The sequence below is a fragment of the Pomacea canaliculata genome, linkage group LG6 (genome assembly GCF_003073045.1).
Source record: "Pomacea canaliculata isolate SZHN2017 linkage group LG6, ASM307304v1, whole genome shotgun sequence".
NCBI lineage: Eukaryota > Metazoa > Mollusca > Gastropoda > Architaenioglossa > Ampullariidae > Pomacea > Pomacea canaliculata.
The window spans coordinates 23,552,874-23,571,976 of NC_037595.1; the positions used below are offsets into that span (position 1 = coordinate 23,552,874).

Here is a 19,103-nt window from a genome sequence, read left to right on the forward strand (position 1 = left end):
ATACTATATATGTTTATATGGTGTGTGTGGGTACCCGTTAGACTGTGTATGAGAAAATGAGACAAGAATGAAAATGAGACCGAGAATGTGCGATTGAGGGAGAAAGATAAATATGAGAGAATGTGTGCGTGAATGAAAGAGAGGCGGTTGAGAAGAAAAAAAAAACTGCATGAGGAAAACTGAGAGAAGGGTAGAGAAAGATATATATAGATAATGGGAGAGGGAAAGCGTGCGATGTGTAAATTTTAAAATGTACAAAGCAGTATCTTTATACTGTGGGAGGGTACGTAGGGGAGATAACATTAATTAATGCGTTTACCTGCCCTTGTTTGGATTGCGACCGGCAAGTAAGAGACTGGATCATATCCCAACAGAGCTGTCGTACATCTATTTTCTTTCTCTTATCCTTCTTCTATACTTAAAACACACACACTGAGAAAATTAAAAAAAAAGTGTCCCTTAATTTAAACATTTTTTCCTAAAAAGATAATCAAAATTAAATCATTCTTCGTTCACTTTTTTAATTTTCCGCATTCCATGAAAACAGTATAATACGTCATTAATTTGTCAACAATATCATGTGATATTCAAATTGTATAGGCAATAATCAGTACCAGAAGAGGGACACACAAAACATGCAAACACACACTCACTATATTTGTCTGGGAGATATTCTCAGCTCTCTCTCCCTCTAATAATTAAAAAAAAAACTCCATCAAAAACAAAAAAGAAACTAGTGACACGCAGCCTCGTTTTCATTCCTCACATACACATGGCAACACACGCTGGAGCAAGACTCACAGGAGTTTTCAAGAAGGGCAATAAATTACTGCTAGGAATGTCTCAAGTTTGTTTTAAGGCGTCAAGAAGACACTTCACCTGTCATCAGTCCACCAAATATATGATGAATCGTGATCAGTAATATATCAGGCATGACATCTTGGTTTCCACGCACTTCACAAGTATTTAAGGCAGAGAATGTGAACAGAAGTCACACTTCTTAAAACAGTACACATGGACCGAAGGCGATTCAAATGATGTAGAATGAGAGTTCAGAACAGTCGCAAAAATTTTCTGTTAATGATATGAAAGTTTTCTGTCGTGACCTGATAGCAGGGTGTGCCATCAATCAAGAGTAATAAAATAAAAAAATAATAAATTTTGGCTTTCCATTTTACTTTTTTTTCAAAGTTACCAAAAGCTTTCAACAAAGCACAGAATTAAAATGTATTTTAGAAGATTAAAGATTGTAACCACCACGCATCCCACAACCATCTTCACATCAAGAAATATTTGTACATTCTGACGTCCACAGCAAGACCTCCTTTCCCCATCACACACCTCCGACAGGTCACCATAACCCTGCTGTCACTGCCACCTCCAGGAAATTCTGTCAGTCGTGGAAAAGTCTCAACTTTCATGCCCTGGTCACCGGATATTTGAGGATGCGAAAAAGTGCATAGAGAGGCTCAAGAAGATTTGACAGCTTCCTCCGGACCCACTGCTTTCCATGCCGGCGTGGTTGAGACATTCCACGCTAATGACTCTCGTCTTATAGAAAAATAAAATAAAATAAAATAAAACTCCTGTCACATCTTTTTTCTTCGACATTTCCCAAGCATAAGACACGCAGTAGCTAAAGGCAGGCCAGTGTTAGACATGTTACATAGACTGTTTGTTATTAAAGAATCGTCTATCTTCTCTTATCTTTCGTTGGTGATCGTGGGGGGAGAAATCTTTCTGACCACCAACTTAGAAGCTAAAATCCTGACATCACGTGTTCGATTCCACTGTGTTCACTATTCCGTCACCCTTACTTGCGACCGCTACGCCCTGTTGTGTGGGATTTTTTTTTTGTTTTTTTTTTTTGAGTGCCTGATGCCAATTCCAGTGCGCAATCATGCATGGGTTCACTCGACAGCAAAGCCTGGCTAACCAAGCGGAAAGCAGGAGAAATCCTTGCACCAACGCTTGCACTACTCTCGTTGAGGCAGCGTCGAGAGGTGTTAAGCAATGACGAGCGATGTTAGGTGATGATCGAGGTCAGCCTTGTCGCTTACTTTTTGGCTGATCATCAAGAGCACTTCTTCAAACCAAGTGTTTAACCTAACCTTTCCCCACCTCTTTGCCTCGGCATTTCGGTGCTGTGATATTATGAATTTGTTGTCCTCTGTTATGTATGTATACCTTGTTCATTAAAAAAAATTTAAAGTATATATAATTGTGAATTTTACTTTTCTGTGTTTTGTAAATATCTTTAACTTCAACTGGAGAGCTGCGCTAAATTACTATCTCTGGACCACGCAGAGGGCATTCCAGCAAGACTGATAAAAACATCGATAAAAGCAATTTTTAACTAGCAGCAAAATAACTTTTTTCGACAATCCTGCAGTGTGTTCTTTCTCTCCCTCCTCCCCACAAATGACGAAGTAATCAAACCGAACGCAATTTGTCATGGTCCCCAGCGAGCAATATTCTGGTCAGGAAAGTTTCCAGAAAGAAACGAAACAGTTCTTTAACTTGACTCCCTGACCCATCAATCAACCGGTGGTGTAACGGCCAAGGAGGGGAGTGGTGGTGAACACTCGTACAAAGCCATGTCTATGAACGAACCATTAACACTTCAATCGCCGACCTGCCAATGAAATGGGACTGATTACGTTTCCTAGATAACGGTCGCCGAGCTCGCGACACGGTGTCGCCCCGGACTCACTCCTCCAGCCTGACCTCCGCTCACGACTCAGTCTGTATTTGCACAGAGACAAAAAAGCTGACAGGCCCACCTGATAGGACAATGTTCGATAACCTTTTGATACACTCGGACATTCTCTGCTTATCGCGAGCAAGCCTATGCTTCTATTTGTCTTCTTTTCTTTCCTTCAGTTCATTTCAGGTCGCTTAGGCGCTTAGAAAAGGAAATAAAAACGCGAGATAATTTATTTCTTTTTATCATGTGATATTTTTTTTAAATGTGTGTGGTAATTCGATTCATCACGGCCCAAGAGACCAGCGCTGAATTTTATCGTTGGGGAAACTTAATGACGTGCCAAGCGACATTTTCGTCCGCTGTGACGTCAGCAGCTGGCGCCATCTTTCTAGTTTGTGCAGACTGATTAACCTCCCTTCTTGTCTCACCCAGTCGCTGCCTTGTTATTCAGAAATGACGGTTCGGAATTTGATAGAACTTTTCTCGTGGTTGAAAGAGTAATTATAAAAATTGATGACACCCATTCTAGCCCGCTGTCAGCAGCACAGGAAGTGTGTGACTGGGTGCGTGTTCAAGCCATCCATTTTGTAGCTAACACCTTTCTTTGAATCTAGAAGCAGCCAGAAATAAACCAGTCTAGACGAAAGAACAGAAGAACAAATGTGAATGTGGTGACTACAATTATGGACAAGATCACAACCACCATGTTGTTTTAAATTTTCACTATTTTCTCTAGACGCTAACAATTTTGTAAATCAAACATCAATCACCCAACCTTTATATGCTAAGGAGCATTTTTGTGAAAAAACTACATGCAATTTTTCAAATAAAATCTTTTCTAAGGCGAGGTACTCGTTATGTCCTTTCCATCTGCTGTTATGTGCTAAAACACTCATACTTTGTTTTTACTTGGAAGATATTTGTAAACTAGTTGTATTCAGTCTCTGATAAACCCTCGACAAAAGCCCAGAATAAATTCACTTAACGGGAATGAAATTTTTGCTGTAAGACAAAATAGCTGTTTGCTGTTATATTTAATTTAAGTCCAAAACTGTATAAAATATATCAATGAAAAGAAATAAATAAATTTCCTTGCTTCGATTCCAAAAAGTTGCTAAACTGATTCAAATACAGTTCTGCCACTCATCGTCTCATGCGATTTATGAACCAAAGCTTTTGAGTTAATTTAGGCCCCTTATGGCTGCAACTGGTTCTTGAAAGGTTTCCATCATTAAAAGAGACATTTTACAGGGGATTCATTGCTCTCTTATACTTTAGTATAGACTTTCCCAGCCCGCCTGCCTACTCCAAACAACTCTTGTCTTCTGTCTTTCATTTGCTTATGACTCTCTTACAAGCTGTCAGGTAAAGAAGACAAGGTGTAAGATGTGAAACTACAAAGTGAGACCAGATGTAGCCAATCAGGATGGTTTTTAAATAACGGTCAAGGCATTATGTTAAGTGTAACACACGTGCTAGCCGCTAAATGCACGCATAGACTATCTTGAACCCTTTCCACTCCATGCACGAGGCTGATTGTGGACCTGATGCACTTCCGGTTTTCTGCGCATTCGCAATCTTATCACGTGTGTCGGCTGTTTCCTGTCTTTGCTTAATGGCTGTCAATTGCTGTTTCTTCAAACAAGGTTTCTTCAAATCAGTCCTTTAAGATGACATCTAACACGATCCATAACCCGCCATGTAACTCTGTTCTAAACCATCGCAAGGAGAGGGGCAAGTGTGGAGAAATTACCCCAGACCCTCTTAAAAAAGAAAATAATGTCGAGAAATCATTATGGTAACTTCAGCTATGTTCAAACTTATTAACTTTCCCACAATCTGAAAAATCTGAAAAATTCGCTGGTACAGGACCTGTATTGTGGCAGCACCGAACCATGCTCCGGTTATCGTCATTGCCAAGCATCCTTAGTGATAAAGACACTTGTTCCACTGCCGCTACATAGGTTTCCTCTTAATCTCTTTGCGTCCTCAGCGACACCGACATTCTCAAACAGACCACCCAAAACTTCAAAGCTAGTATGACAGATAAAACAGTATCTAAAAAAGACATCAGTACATATGTTATGACCACCTGCTTCTGTTGGGAGTGAGGTCCTCAAAGAATAATATTTTTTCTCCCCTCGCCTAGTTTTTTTCCCAACTTCAGGAGATTAGAACAGCAAATACGCCAGAGAAGAAGTGTGTAAGGACTAACACCTCAGGGGTGGGTAAAGTACTGACAAGTTGTCCCATTTTCCTGTTTTGAACAAACAAAGATCAAGGAGAAGACGTAAGAGAAAGAGAAGAGGGTGTGGGAGGGTAGGGTTGGTGAGTAACGTCCCTTCGCGCTGGGGAAGAGGGTTTTGGTCACCTGTGCCATTCCTTGTCGTGAGAATTCCTCGGTGGATGCGAGCAGTACACGTCCATCCGGGGATTACGATACTCATGGCGACAACCCGAGCCCTTGCTAGGCAAAGGTGGGACAAAACAAGTCCTCGAAACAGCGACAACGCTGGTATGACCTGCCACGGGTGGGTTTCTAGCGGGTAGCTCGCTTTTTACTAGATAACTAGTCTGCAGCAACCACGCTTGTGCCTTAGTCTTTTTGTCACCCCGCCCTCCTACACTTCCTCCAACTCGAAGAAATATACCCCCTATCTACCCCAAGATTTCTCCTTATCTCCTTCAGGTGATCTTTACCAAAAAAAAATAAAAAATAATCTAAGCTCTGTCATTATCATGTAATTAGTCCTCAACTCCTCCTGGACCTCCCACCTTCTCACAACTTTGCCACTGCAACCTGTCAAACCTGTCTTCACCCCCACAAAGCAATATCACATTCACATTACAGTTCATAACCTCCGACAGCTTTGACGACTGAACGCTCAAACACCAAAAGTCTCTTTCTATTGCCAAGCTGGAAGAGGCTGGGGGAGAGAACGGGGGAAGTTGTATCATCATAGACAACTAAATGTTTGCAGACGATGATACCTGGGGTAGAACATGCTGCTGGACACACCCGCTACAAAAACCTGATTGTTATACAATTTCTTTGTTGCGTGCTCTGCTTCTCCTCGTGTCCTTATCCTTGGGTAAACTTTACAGACGTCAGTGGAGATAACAGATACAAGACAGAGCGACAAAGAATTGGGTGTAATTATAAAAACACGGAAAATCTGAACTGTTATTATTCTATTTTCGAAATGATTATATTCTGTTTTATAGCCAACCCACTGCCTCATTACGCAAGGCGATCGCATCTTAAGTCTGCCATGAAAGAGTTTTCATGACTTGTCAATATTCATACAACATTATAAAAAGATCTGACTAGAGTGAAATTATTTCTTTTTTTGTTTCCTTTGCACCGACTTGTCTTCTGGTCACGACAGAAAACTGAAGTAAAGCTCTCTCTATCCTCTTTCCCTCCCTCATTGAGCCAGGAAGGAAAAGTCAGTGAAAACAATATGTCTGAAGATGGGTAACGCTGACAATCTGTTCATTTACATTCGTCAATTATATAAGATCACATGATACAAAACGAACACACACATATGAATCACATAGGGCTGCCAGGGCAGAGAAAGGCCAAGCAACTCGCACTCTAAGCAGCGTGCAGATGACTGGATGTAGGCAACCCAGGCAAGATGATAATATTTCACGCTCCAGCACAGGAGTAGAACACATGATCAGTGCAGGCCATTCCCGTGGAAACTGTCTACTCGTTGGTAGACAAAACTGTTAGAATCACAGCATTGGACTGTTGGGTCCTCCTTTTCCCCTCGCACACGGCGAGTAATTTTGTACTTAGAATTCTATACAAAAGATTTGTCATTGGATATCAGTTTCTGTTCTCGAAGTATCAACAGAGATACAACTGACACGCAGTCACGCTCACTCACACACACACAAGCACACAAATCACACTCAAAATCGACTCACTCATCCACCCCCATTCACACCAGCATCTTACTACCGACCGTATAATTGCTCACAGCGGATAATCTGGTCATAAACATTTGCCAGCCTGTCCTGAAGAATCTGAACATTTTTTTCAGGGATGGTGGGCAAGCGTTTGTGGTGCACTTCGCCCTCCATGAACAGTTTCTTGAGTTCCGCTCCCACACTCTTGGACTTGTGCAGGACCTTCACGGCGCGGACAGTACTGTCTCTGAACACACACAGTGAGGCTAGCAGAGCCTCGTGGAAGCCGCTGTACTTGTCCAGCAGCCGGTACCCGTGGAACAACCCGGACTCGTTGTCCAGAAAGACCAGGCTTCCAGCCTTCGTCCGCTCCAGGTTGTGCGCCGGGTTGTTCATCATCTCGGCGTTCCACTGTTTGTTGAACATGTTGTTGACGATACGATCCAGGTTGGCGGTCAGGTAGTCGAAAATCACCAGATCCGACCACTGCAGGAGGTCGCACAACTCTTCCTTCGACCTCCCGCCAAGAATCTCCGTTGTCGGATGCAGCTTCCGGTTGTCCTCACGCAGCTCCGTGGGGATGTACGAGGGGTTCAAGTCGTCCAGCCACTGCGTGAGAACCACCACGCGGCCGTCCGCCCACTGCGCCAACGAAAGATCCAAGTGCACGGCCTTCCACTTGTCGTTCAGGGAGTCTACAGGTAGAAGGAGGGCAGGGGGTAGATTGGTGACATTCAGGAGCCGCGCCAGGTAGTAAGAGAAGATCTCCCCTTGGATCTGGTCCGTGTTCAGGCGGTACCGGGCGCAGGCTTTGGTCGAGTCGCGGAAGGTGATCAGGCGGTTCTGCATGCGACCGCAGCCCTCCTCCACCCGGACGACCTGCATCCCCAGCGACTTCTTCTTCCACGCCGCCGTGGCATCGTGCTCAAACCCTTTCGGGCACGAGGCTTCTAGTTGCGGCGACCACAGAACCCCGGACACAATGCCATCTAGCCCTCCTCTGCTGCTCTTTGTCTCAGTGTTTGCTGCCCTCGCGCCAGCACCCTTCACCTCATCAGACAAGGGTCGACCATTCCGCTCGATGGGGATAGCTGTCTCCACCAACATCCGCCCTCCGCTGTTTTTTAAGCGAATGCTGAAAGCGGTGATGGGTTCCGAGGACGGTTGAGCACCACTATTATCACCGTTGCTTCCGGTCCATGGAGCAGAGCCTGGCTGTTCTCTCGTCAGCTCCGATGACCCCTTCTTTCCTTCGGCACCTCCTGTCTCCCACCTTCGTTCCTCCCCATTGTAATCTTTTGTCACGACTCCCAAAATCTGGTTAGTGACATTACCACGTTTCTTTTCACTTTCGACTCCTGACACCAGCAGTTGTTTTTGCACTGCTCCCTTTCCTGCCGAAAAATCGTTAGAGTTGTCCACCAAGTCGTTGGCTGAATCACCGACGACCTTCCCCGGGCTCTTCCGGTGCGACTCGAGCGAACCGGACTGAGCGGAAGGGATGTCCGACGAAGAAGACAGTAAGGACAGCGTGTCTCGTTGGTGACGAGGATGCTGACCTTGACCTTGTAGTTCAACGACGTCCAGGTCGTCGCTGCGGACCTTGTCGCTGGCGGGCAGGCCGTCTGCAGGCAGCTGCAGCAGGAGACCACAGAGCAAGCCAAGCGTGAAGCCGATACCTGTCATGATGAGGATCACAAGCCGCATCCTCTAGTAGACAGACCAAGGGGTGACGAGAAGACCGACGCCTCCCCACCACCAACACCGCTGACGCCACACCTACGGTAATGACGCCAGAGTGCTTGAAGTTGTCATCGCTTTAGCCTTTGACATCCACATGGTACGAGCCAAACCCTGGAATAATAAAAAATAAATAAATTATAGGGAGTTTGCAACGGCTATCTAGAGTTCCAGCTAATTTAAGTCCAGATTTTTTTCACTATTATACTAATACTAATGGTTGAGAATTTTTAGGTTAAAAAAAGGGAGGGGGACATTGAATCACAATTACAACACAGCAAATTAATGCACGAATTTAAATAATGACTATAATTATATCTAGGACAAATGCAATCAGAGACCAGGACTAATTTTCCTTGATTTTTATTTTTATTTATTTTTTTTTGTTTGCATTAAAACTGGACGAAAACTAAACGGAAGGAGGGTTCTTTGATAGGCGGTGCTGCACTCTGAGTAAAAAAGAATAAATCAGACCGGATTCTTTTTTTTTTCTACGCCCTCACCCACACCCCTGCCCTCCAGTCTGCTTCTGTAACATTGTCTCCTCCACCTTGGTTGGCCCGAGTGTGATTACATGAATAATTCTGTAACTTAAACATCCTTGCATGCCAGCACAAGCCTGGCAGCAGCTCCTAGTAAATTATGCAAATTAAGCGACGAAATCTGCAAGGCGGCTGTTAAAAAATACACCAGGCTGCACGTGACGGGGCAGGTAAGGTTAGAGAAGCACTGGCTACACATCGAGGGTAGTATCAACCACCAGATTGTTGACAGTCTGGCACAAGTTGTTTACGATTCAGGGTACGCGCAAACAAACACAGTCACAAATGTCGATAACATAATTTACAGAAAGATTCCGATATGGCATAATCTATAATTGACTTAATACTGAAAATTAATTATTCCTAGAAAATCCTTTTCTAATGTATGATGTCTTTTTATGAATTGACGTGGAACAAATGACGCACACATGACGTCAGACACATGACACTCTTCATTGACGAAACAATGGACGACCTAGCACAACTCATTAAAAATATGAATCTGCAAAGGTTGCAAATACAACGAAAGAGAACGGACAAGAATATTAACAAACATATTAAAAACACAACCTGAAGCCATGTCACTTGTAAGCGACAGAAGAATCTTTGTAATGCACTGCGGTATACTTTTACAATATACAAATTACTGAAATGATAACAGCTTGTCTCCACAAAGGCAATCTAATTGAACAACAAAGAAACGGAACGAAATTCTTTATGGATTAGCTTATCGGCTCATATCAAAGGTGCGAAAGTACAGTTGATACAATACTAGAATGTTCGATAAGATACATATCAGCATATGAGGGGTGTTTAATTAGCAAAGCAAGCCACAAAAAGATAGTGGTATAAAAAGACAAGAAGGCGCCTCACACATTCCTTCTTTCCATTGCTTTGTAAAGATAATTAGCAGTCGATATGTCGTTACTGGACTTTAATCAGCAATTAATGTGCTCATGTGATGGGTATCTATGAAATGTATTCTACCCGTACCTCGGACAGACAAGTACAAAATGGAGTCCAGTCTCATCGTAATTACACAAATGACATTGCATAGAGAGGTTTAGTTTAGAGTGCCTAACTTTGTGGCACTTAAGACTAAATTTGTTTAGTGTCTCTTAAGACCTCCATGTCTGAGACTAGAGAGGTACGAACTAAGCAGAATGTCTAAGTAAAATGAAGAATAGACAGAAATGTTATCATCACATGGTTTATTCTGTTGTTTTTATGTAACAATGCTACCACAGTCAGTACTTTCCTAGGCAAGCGATTTTTGGGGAGATGCACTATTGTTACCCAATAACTGATGCATCTTGTATAATTATATATGAAGGGAGGATACCGTCCACACTCACCAGAAATTATGGTATTTGGGGTTCCTGGAGTGACACCTTGGAATCACTCCATTGCAAATAAATGAACTTTTTCTAGAATGTTTATATCGTCAATGATCCCTCATAATTCCGAGAAGTAGAATTGGTAGCATTTCAGTATCAAACAATTTAAAGAACAATGCTGGTTTGGGATCATCTAAATATTATAACATTTTTAGAATACTGACTCCTTTCTGTGCTTTCTCTGCAAGGTCCTGTAGGGCATGAGTAAAAACACGAGATGACAAGTATAATCCAAGCTATTTGTAAGTGTTAACAGTCGCTAGCTTCCTCTTTTCCAGAAAACCCTCTTCCTGCTTTGAAATAAACCCACCTCTTCTAAATATAACTAAATTCGATTTATCAAAATTTACCACATAATCGGACAATAGCTGCACAATATCACAGTAATTGTATTAGTGAAATCTTTTTCTATCTTATTTTATATTTCTCTCTCTTCTCTCTCTCTCTCTGCCTTTCTCTTTCATCTCCCTCTCATCTCTTCACAGCAACGAGCTGGTTCTGCTTTCTGTCAATCTTTTTTCGAAGCATCTCTCTCTTCTTTTCCCTGCTCTACTAATAACTAGAAAGCTCGAAAGTCTTGATCATGCCAAAATTCCCTGGAGCCAGCATCGAACTGCACCAGATCTGTCTGCATGCAAGTCAACAAGCAAGGGCCGCACTAATGACGACAGCAAAGGGAGCTAATCCTCAGACGTTGTAAAATTATCCGCCCTTTGATGGGCCCGAGAGCAACTGGATGTTTTCTCATTAAGCAGAAGTCTGGTAAACATGAAAGACCACACCAGACCGTCTAGCATGTCATCAGAGCCGGGCATCTTACTTCTACTGTCAACAGGGTCAGAGAGTGTACAATACACTCAGTATAAGCTGCCTAGCCCCTCCCTCTCTTCCCTCCCCCCACTGCTCTTCAGGTCTTTGAGGCAGACCGCTTCGCGTGCAGAACGAGATGTCGCGAGAGATGGAGGGTAGGGCAAGGATACACGATGGTCCGCCCTCAGACACACATGAGTGAAAGGAAGAGAGAGGTGGGAAGGAAAAGAAAGAAAAAAAGAGGGATGGAGAAATGCAATTCTTTCCGCGTTCTTATTTCTGCCATTCTGTTTATTCCATCATCAGATCATCAGACAGTGAGGGATGGTTCTCTGGCGATGCACCTGCACCATAATGCATTTTATCAGAATTCGTCCCAACCCTAAATATCGCTTAAAGAGCCAGCACCATCTTTACAGTATTTGAGCAACGATCAAAAATAATTAACATGTAATTAACATTAAATTAACATGTATCCATAGTTTCGAATTTTTCACAGGCGGTCCTCATTCAAAACTTTTGCGTGTATTGTCCTGTGAACCTACAGGATGCACATGCATAGGGTGAGATTCCTGTTTAGACCATACATCAGTCAAAATTGATATTCCGCCACGTCAAGTCTACAATTTATACTTAGTCAAGCGATTTAATTTTTTTTATTACGGCGTGAATATGTTTGAATTCAAAGTTACCCATACCCAGGCTGACATGAGTATTTATTTATCCATGGATAAGTTGAAGCGTTGTCAAGTTAAAACTGTCAGCAAAACCGGAAACGGAGAAGGACAGGCCGGGGGAGATAACGTGCTTGCGCATGGGCCCCAAGATCAGGACCACCCGTAGGCAATCGTCTGTAAATTATCGGGTTAAAGGGCACTTCCGGTGTTAGAGCATCAGAAAATTATCTCATTAACCACTCGGCAAAACCAAACAGGCCAGCAGGCGAAATAACAAGCAAGCCACGGGAAACGCTCGCGGTTTAGAATGGGGTATGTGTGTGTTTGGGGGGACGAGTGGGAGGGACATGATGGTGGGAGAGGGGGCGAGGAAAGGACCCGTCTTCTTCGGAAAGTAAACGTGAGGGTAAATTACATTCTACATTCTGAAATGAGAAAAAGAAACTTTGCTGAAAAGTCTCTATTTCGTTGTGAGTGCGTGGGCGAGCGTCTGGGTGTGCACGTGACCCATCTTAAGGGAAAAAGAAAAAAGACAATTCTCCTCATTAGAAATATACATACGCAACTGCAATATCCACAAATATTGTATTTTCTATATATATATAAACAAATGCAGTGAGAAAAAGACGAAAAATAACAGCAGTGAAGTAAGCTTTATGAAGAGGTGGAGGGCAGAAGTAGGAGATGGAAGGGTGGGGAAGCTAAAATCCCCGGTGACAGGCTCGACCTCGTTGCACCGTTGGTCGTCAGGACAAATCGCTGCAACTGCCAATCAGCCTCGTCATTATCCTTAGTCCCGCTGACACTCTGATGACACCATCAGCGCAGGCTGCGGCACAGGCCGAGGTCCCGCACCAGGGCAGACGACAGACCGCCGCCGACCAGGTCCCACACACACACGACGACAACTGCAAGTGGGCGGTGGCTAGGCACGACCACCAGCCCCGTCTTGCGCGCAAGGATGGCGAGGTCGTAACGTCACATCTCCTCACTTTGTGTGACGAACTAGTGACCTAGCGACAGTGGTATTTGAGGATCCCCACAGCGAACACAACCACTGATGATGATGATGATGATATGATGAGCTGGACTGAAGGGAGAGACGTTACTTCTTTTTTTTTCTTCAGCTAAGACAAGGGGCACATAATAAATTAAAGAAGGTGAAGTTTGAGATATCACTCTCGTGCCAAAGGTAAACTCTACCTACGGTCCCCGACTTACGAGGGTTCGACTTTTCAAGTTTTCGTCTTCAACAAACGACAAACACATTGTAAAACTTTACTTTGATTTTTTTTTTTCAAGTTTTCTATCAATTACAACTCTTTACAGATTTACAAAGAGATTTGAATACTTTGTTATAAAAAAGAATTTGCGTTGGATGATTTTGCCCAGCTTTAAGCTAATGTATTATGAGGATGTTGTGTCCATTTGCATTTTCAATATGTTAGCTTTAACTTACGGTAGGTCTGTTGGGACCTAGCTCCATCTTACAATATGCTGGTCTCATTGTATGTTACTGTATGTTGTCTAGTATCAACAACACTGTCTGACATACAGTTCTCGTTATCATTTTTGTATGCTGCGAAAACCCAAACAATTGTCGTGGTGGTGATGGCACTGATCTCATCAACAGCATGTTATACAGGTCTCAGTCATAATACAGATTGTACTAGAAATTTTTTGTTCTTTTTTACAGTTTTCCATTTTTAACTGATTAGAGCTGAAAGAAATTACAACTTTCTATGACTTACAGCCGCAGTGACCTCGTGCAGGTCACGGGTCCACAAATATTTTTATGTTCAAGTGCAAATTACTTGATGGAAACAGAACAAAAATTCAACTTCGCTGTGTGACTTCAGCTTGACCTGTAGCCTAGGGAATTTTTATCATCTCTTCGCTATCTGCTCAATATCTGCACTTGCCACCTTGGCTTCCGCTCCCAACCGTCGAGAGACAGGCCCCAGGCTATTGAGTTAGCTGAGCATGACGCCTCGGTGTGCCAGCCCCTGCTCCACAGATGCTCGAATTAAATGATTTCCCTCACACGCTAAAGAGCTCACGACTGTTTGATGCCACGCTGGGATAACCTGTGACTGCAACCTTAGGGTTTGATTTTCCCTTACGACTATGAAGCTGCGCTGTTCCTGTAAAAAGGGGCTTTGGGGTCTTTTGTGTCCTCGAGGGACAGGAGTTAAAAATTTAACTCCTAAATTCCACTTTTTCAAAAGTATTCTATTTTTGTCGCAGTAATGTTGTTTCAAATAAACACCTGACGTTTTTAGAAGTAGGTGGTATTGTGGTAAACATGTATACGTTTATGTACACGGTGCAGTCGAGAGGACAACCAGCGATGACAACTATTGTATACAGACTTTGCATGTTTACCATGCAAGCCATCAGAACAAACAAATAGTCCTAGTCTTCTTCGGGGGTTGCTGTTGAAGGAGTTGCTTTAGCAGCTTGCGAGGTACTTCAAAGACAGGACAGGAATATCCCAGCTGCTGCTGTTGTTTACCGTGACCGCATACCTCTTCCTCACCCCGTCCCCAAAAAATAAGCTGGCCACAGAATTGGTGGCGGTGGTGGGAGGATGGAGATAGGAGTGAGGATGACAATGAAGAGGATAGAGCGACGACTTTGTTCACTTAATTACCCCCACTAAGTAAGTCGACGACAAAATTCGGTGGTTTCAGGTTCTCTACCTGTTTTTCACAATTTTGGCCTGCAAAAAGGTCAAAGAATGTTGCATATCCCACCCACAATATATGAGCAAGAAAATAAATTATGTATTCCTGCACGTGTGAGATTACTGATATGGCACACTTTTACAATCTTTTATTTTTCTCTTATTCATTCTTTCTCTCTCTCTCACTTTGACCAGGCAATCCTCCTATGAACATTGAACATGAAAGAGAAGTCTTAACACGAGAATTGTATGTCATGTACTCGACGAGACCAGTCTGCTCCTGATATGATCCCTAGAATGTAATAAATTTCTATGGTCACACCCATGACCACAACATAATAAAAACAACAAAAAACGTACTTACTTTTTCTCTCTTTTCAAACAAACACACCTACGGCCGCTTCTTCAAACTGATGGTCATACCCCATAAAGGTAGTCCAGTCGGTTTTGTCCCATTCTGCATAAGTGTATAGGTAACATCTGAGTCCTTCTGCACCTACGTCACAGCAGACGACCCCCGTCAGAGACAACGACGATCAAGTCACCAGATAGTCAACACAACCGACGACCGTCTGGTCATCTCATCGTCCAGTCGCACAGACAACAGACCAGTCAAGTCCAAACACTTGAAGTCCAGGAACACATAATGCTCATCTTCTGTCTCAGTCCCTCCCGCCCTTCCTTGTGTAAACAAACCGTGGAGCTGCTGAGAGACTTACACAAGTCTACTCACCGTTACAACAACAAGTGGGGGGGGGGGAGCGCAGTACTGTTCCCATGCTGGTACCACCGAAAGGTTCCGAGAGTTCAGCGAGTAATCCGTTGGCTCGCACTCACCCACACACCTACCCACGGAGTAACTACTTCCTTCAGCAACAGTAGCAACGGGACTGGCCAGCACTCGTCGGCAGTGACATCGCTAAATGTCACCTCGTCCGCTGTCTACGTGAGATCCTCCCGAACTCGCAACGTCCTGCCATGTGGTGGGCAACCCGTCCCTCCCACTACTACCACCGCCACCACCCGAGCGAAGCTTTCTTGTGGCGGCAGTGGTGTTTGGGACAGCCGAGAGCTCTATCACAAGCCTTTGCTGCAGTCTCGGCTCGCCCTGTGCGCCAGCGTTAGGCTCGCCGAGCTCCCCTGCGCGCGCCGATTGTGTTCAGTGAGCCACTCCGCTCGCTGCTGTAGGGGGCGCTGCGACGAGAATGTGTGGGCCCTCGCTTGCCACTCACGTCTCGGACAGACCGCGAGTCTCCATGTCACACCTGTAGTTTTGTAAACTGATTCCTCTTCCCCTCCCACATGTCCATCCCACGTACATACCTATCTACCTACCCTCCCATCTCCACCCCGAACACAGTGTTTGCGGGACACATGCGATGTACCCAGATGAGCGGTGGGTCAGCGTGCAGACAAGATACAACAACACTTCAAAGTTGCCTGGAGAGAGTGGAGTGGGTCCGGATTAGGAGGGAAGATTTACATCTACAACAGCTTCCTCTCAAAGTGTGCAGCTTTTTTTTTTTTCTTTCTCTCTCTCTCCGTGAAATGTTTGCAGTATTTTATTGCTTCAATTTTATTTGCTTTTTATCTCTTATTTTGGAGGAGAGGGTGAATTTAGGGTTGCTAAAGTCTGGCTAGCGGAAACAAGAAGCATTTATTCGATTAAAAGAGACAAATATATTTTTTAAAGACCTCTCTAAACCACCGTCGTATCTTCACGGATGTACATGTCTACATGTCTTACATATGTACATAAACTCAACCACCCGTGTTTTCATTTACATTTTCAGACTCATACTCGCTGCAGAAAGCAGCCAAGCTGTGGCTGGAGTGTACCCACATCTCGCCATCACAGGCACCCTGCTGCCAAAATTATGGGATGTAATTCTGCCAGAGTCCCTTCTGATTGTGACCTATCAGAAAGTCGTCGGCATCGTTATCGTCAGCAGCGACGGGGGCTGCGGCAGCTGACGATATTATTCACTACAACTGTCTGCACAGCGTGCTACGCCCCGCTACAGCAGCTGCACGTGCACGGGAGAGACAGACGGGTGGAAGCAAGGGGTGGGGATGAAGGGTAGAGGTAGCAGCGGGGGGAGATTGGGATACATGAATGGTACAGAAGGGGGAACATAAAGGTGGGATTAATGTCTATCAGATGCATCACCAGATGTTAGCGAGAAGTCTCTTCTCTAAAAGCTTCTTTAATTTAAATTATACTTATATTATTCAAAATCTGATTAGTGTACAAGAATATCTGACAAATATTTTTGATACAACTCAATTATCGTGACTGTGTTGCTAAAGTGAGCGCTGTGGTTTAAATCCCGACTACACTGTAAATTCACGGTCACGAACCATCGTCGACAACATATGCGCCCGGGTCTAGACATCATCATACATCATCATCAATAGCACCATCTTCCCTCCGCTCCTTTATGGAGGTATAAGCCACATGTCTCAACTGGATTTTGCTCCACATCATCTGTAGCTGTCATTGTGTTCATTTGTTCTATTTCTACCTTTTCTATTCTTCGTCTAATTAATTAGCTCTCAGAACATAGTCATTGATTTCAAGTAATGAGCGACATTATTAATATTACTATTAACTACTCGGTTGACTCTCAATACAATACAGTGGTTCAAATTATTCTCTGATGTTTTGCGCATCCAAGCACAATTTTTAACTCTTCTGCCCCCTCACCATCATTCCCTCCGCCCATTCTCCTTTTATATCATGCCACGGTGATCAATCTCGATCTGGATCTGTTAAAAAGATATAGAGAGGAGGAGCACTGCTCACTCAAATTCACCCTTCCCTTTCGCCCCCATCTCCACTCTCTCTCTCCATCATGCACTTGGATGAAAAATTATCATGCCAAATAAACCAAAACTTTCATTTACTTTCACAAGCAGCTGCCTTTCTAACCTCGAGGTCAAGCAACTGCCAGGGGGACGGGGGAATAGCTCGGAAAACCTAGTCCATCGTTTGTACGAGGAGCGGATGACGTTTGAAGGGTTTAAACGCTGAAAGTTATTGCTTGGCCAAGTTCATCAAACTGCCACCAGAGGGCGAGGGATGAAAAGGAAAGGTCGTAAAACTCTCTCGGGCATGAAGGGAGGTTAATAAACACGTTTGGATAATTAAAAGACTCGAACGGGAAATCGCCGCAACCCACAGCCGCAACGGTTGATCTCAATCTCTCAATCTTTCTTTCCATCTCACAGATAACGTGAACTCACTCCCAGTGACTGTGGAAGAAAGAAAAAGACTAGGAAAAGCGAGAAGGACGGAATGACAGACTGTGAGAGTTCGTCTGTAAGTCTGTTCACCTGTGGTCTCTAGTTTCAAGGTGAGTAGCGGCAGGTAGACCGTGTCGGCACCGTCCACTCCAGACAACAAAAGCCGACAAGGACCTCAAATCCCATAAAACTGACCCCAGACGGGACCGCGACACAGATGGAGGCTGCTAAACTGCTGTTAAACTCCGACACGGTTAACCGACCGTGAAAACCTGTCTCGACACCGTGGCATTGTACACCATCGAGGTTGGCCGGTTAAGCGCAGGAGAACACTTGGGAGCGTGGCACAGCGCGCTAAGGTTGGGATTGCGGATCCTCCGTGGGGGGGATGCTAGCGGGGATGGTCTTCTCCGTGAGTCGTGGACACTGACAGGTGAGATAAGACAGTGGATAACTTTCAAAGCAGGTGATATACTGCATGGGTTTCTTTGACTCTTGGCTACCCTGTCTCTTTCTCTCTCCTTGTCTGTCTCTCTCAGTCTTTGTCTTTCTTTTCTCTGTCTCTCTCCTTTCCTCTCGCACTCTGTCAGTCTGCTTAGATTATGTGATAAAGGAAAGCGTGGACTAATTGGAGATTTTCCCATACACACCTCCTTTTCTGAAAACAAATTTCCAGTCAAGAACCTGTAGAGTTACTAGGCAGACCTGAAACCTCTAACGATGAGGAAGATCATCATTTCGGTGTTGGCTGCGACGACTTTGATAACAGTGAAGACCACAACGACGACAGGTGAACGAGATCGAGGTCATGACCAGCTCCGCCTCCCCAGAGAACCCTCATGACTGGTTTCTGACACAAGTGCTCCCTCCTCTGGAGCGAGGGTGTAAACCTGGGTCGCCATGCATGACAAACCACGTGATAATTAAAGCGACCCCCTCCTGCCACTGGCCTAAGCCTCAGGTAAGACCCTACAGACCCAACACTGCGAGAAATTAGGTAAAATTCTGCTCCATTGAGCCTCCGCCGGGTAGTGAAAGGGTAATCAGTGCCAAGGGAAGACAATCTTGTACACCTATGACATCACGGGACGCCACGGGGTCGCGGCATGAAGAAACTCTAAATATTTCTCGGGACTAATGCTGGGTACTCCCTGGGGTACCGGTCGAGTAAACAACAAATTAAGAAACAGCAAACAGGAATGACTGCTTCTAGTTAAGACGGAAAGACACTGAAGGTCTCAGTATGGGAGACAACCTTCCCACGCCAGCGCCATCTTTATCTGGAGCTGGGCTCCAAGGCATGTGATTCACATTCGCCGTGTGAACGCAATGCACGAAGCAGAAAAGATATAGGATCTTATCAATAATTCATGAGCC

The 19,103-nt window shown here is 44.2% G+C and overlaps 1 protein-coding gene across 3 annotated transcripts in view; it reads right to left on the reverse strand.

Annotated features, from left to right (window-relative positions):
* Positions 1-501: 501 nt before the first annotated feature.
* The window catches only part of LOC112565780 (four-jointed box protein 1-like), a 50,311-nt gene continuing 31,709 nt past the window's right edge, over positions 502-19,103 (reverse strand). For 2 of the 3 annotated variants that reach the window (XM_025241538.1, XM_025241536.1), the window contains exon 3: positions 502-8,482. In XM_025241538.1, the coding sequence (XP_025097323.1) occupies positions 6,677-8,335 (1,659 nt within the window). In that variant the 5' untranslated portion in view covers positions 8,336-8,482 and the 3' untranslated portion in view covers positions 502-6,676. Of the gene's footprint in view, positions 8,483-14,844; positions 15,828-19,103 lie in introns of those variants that run through there. The other variant, XM_025241537.1, reaches the window with a different exon arrangement.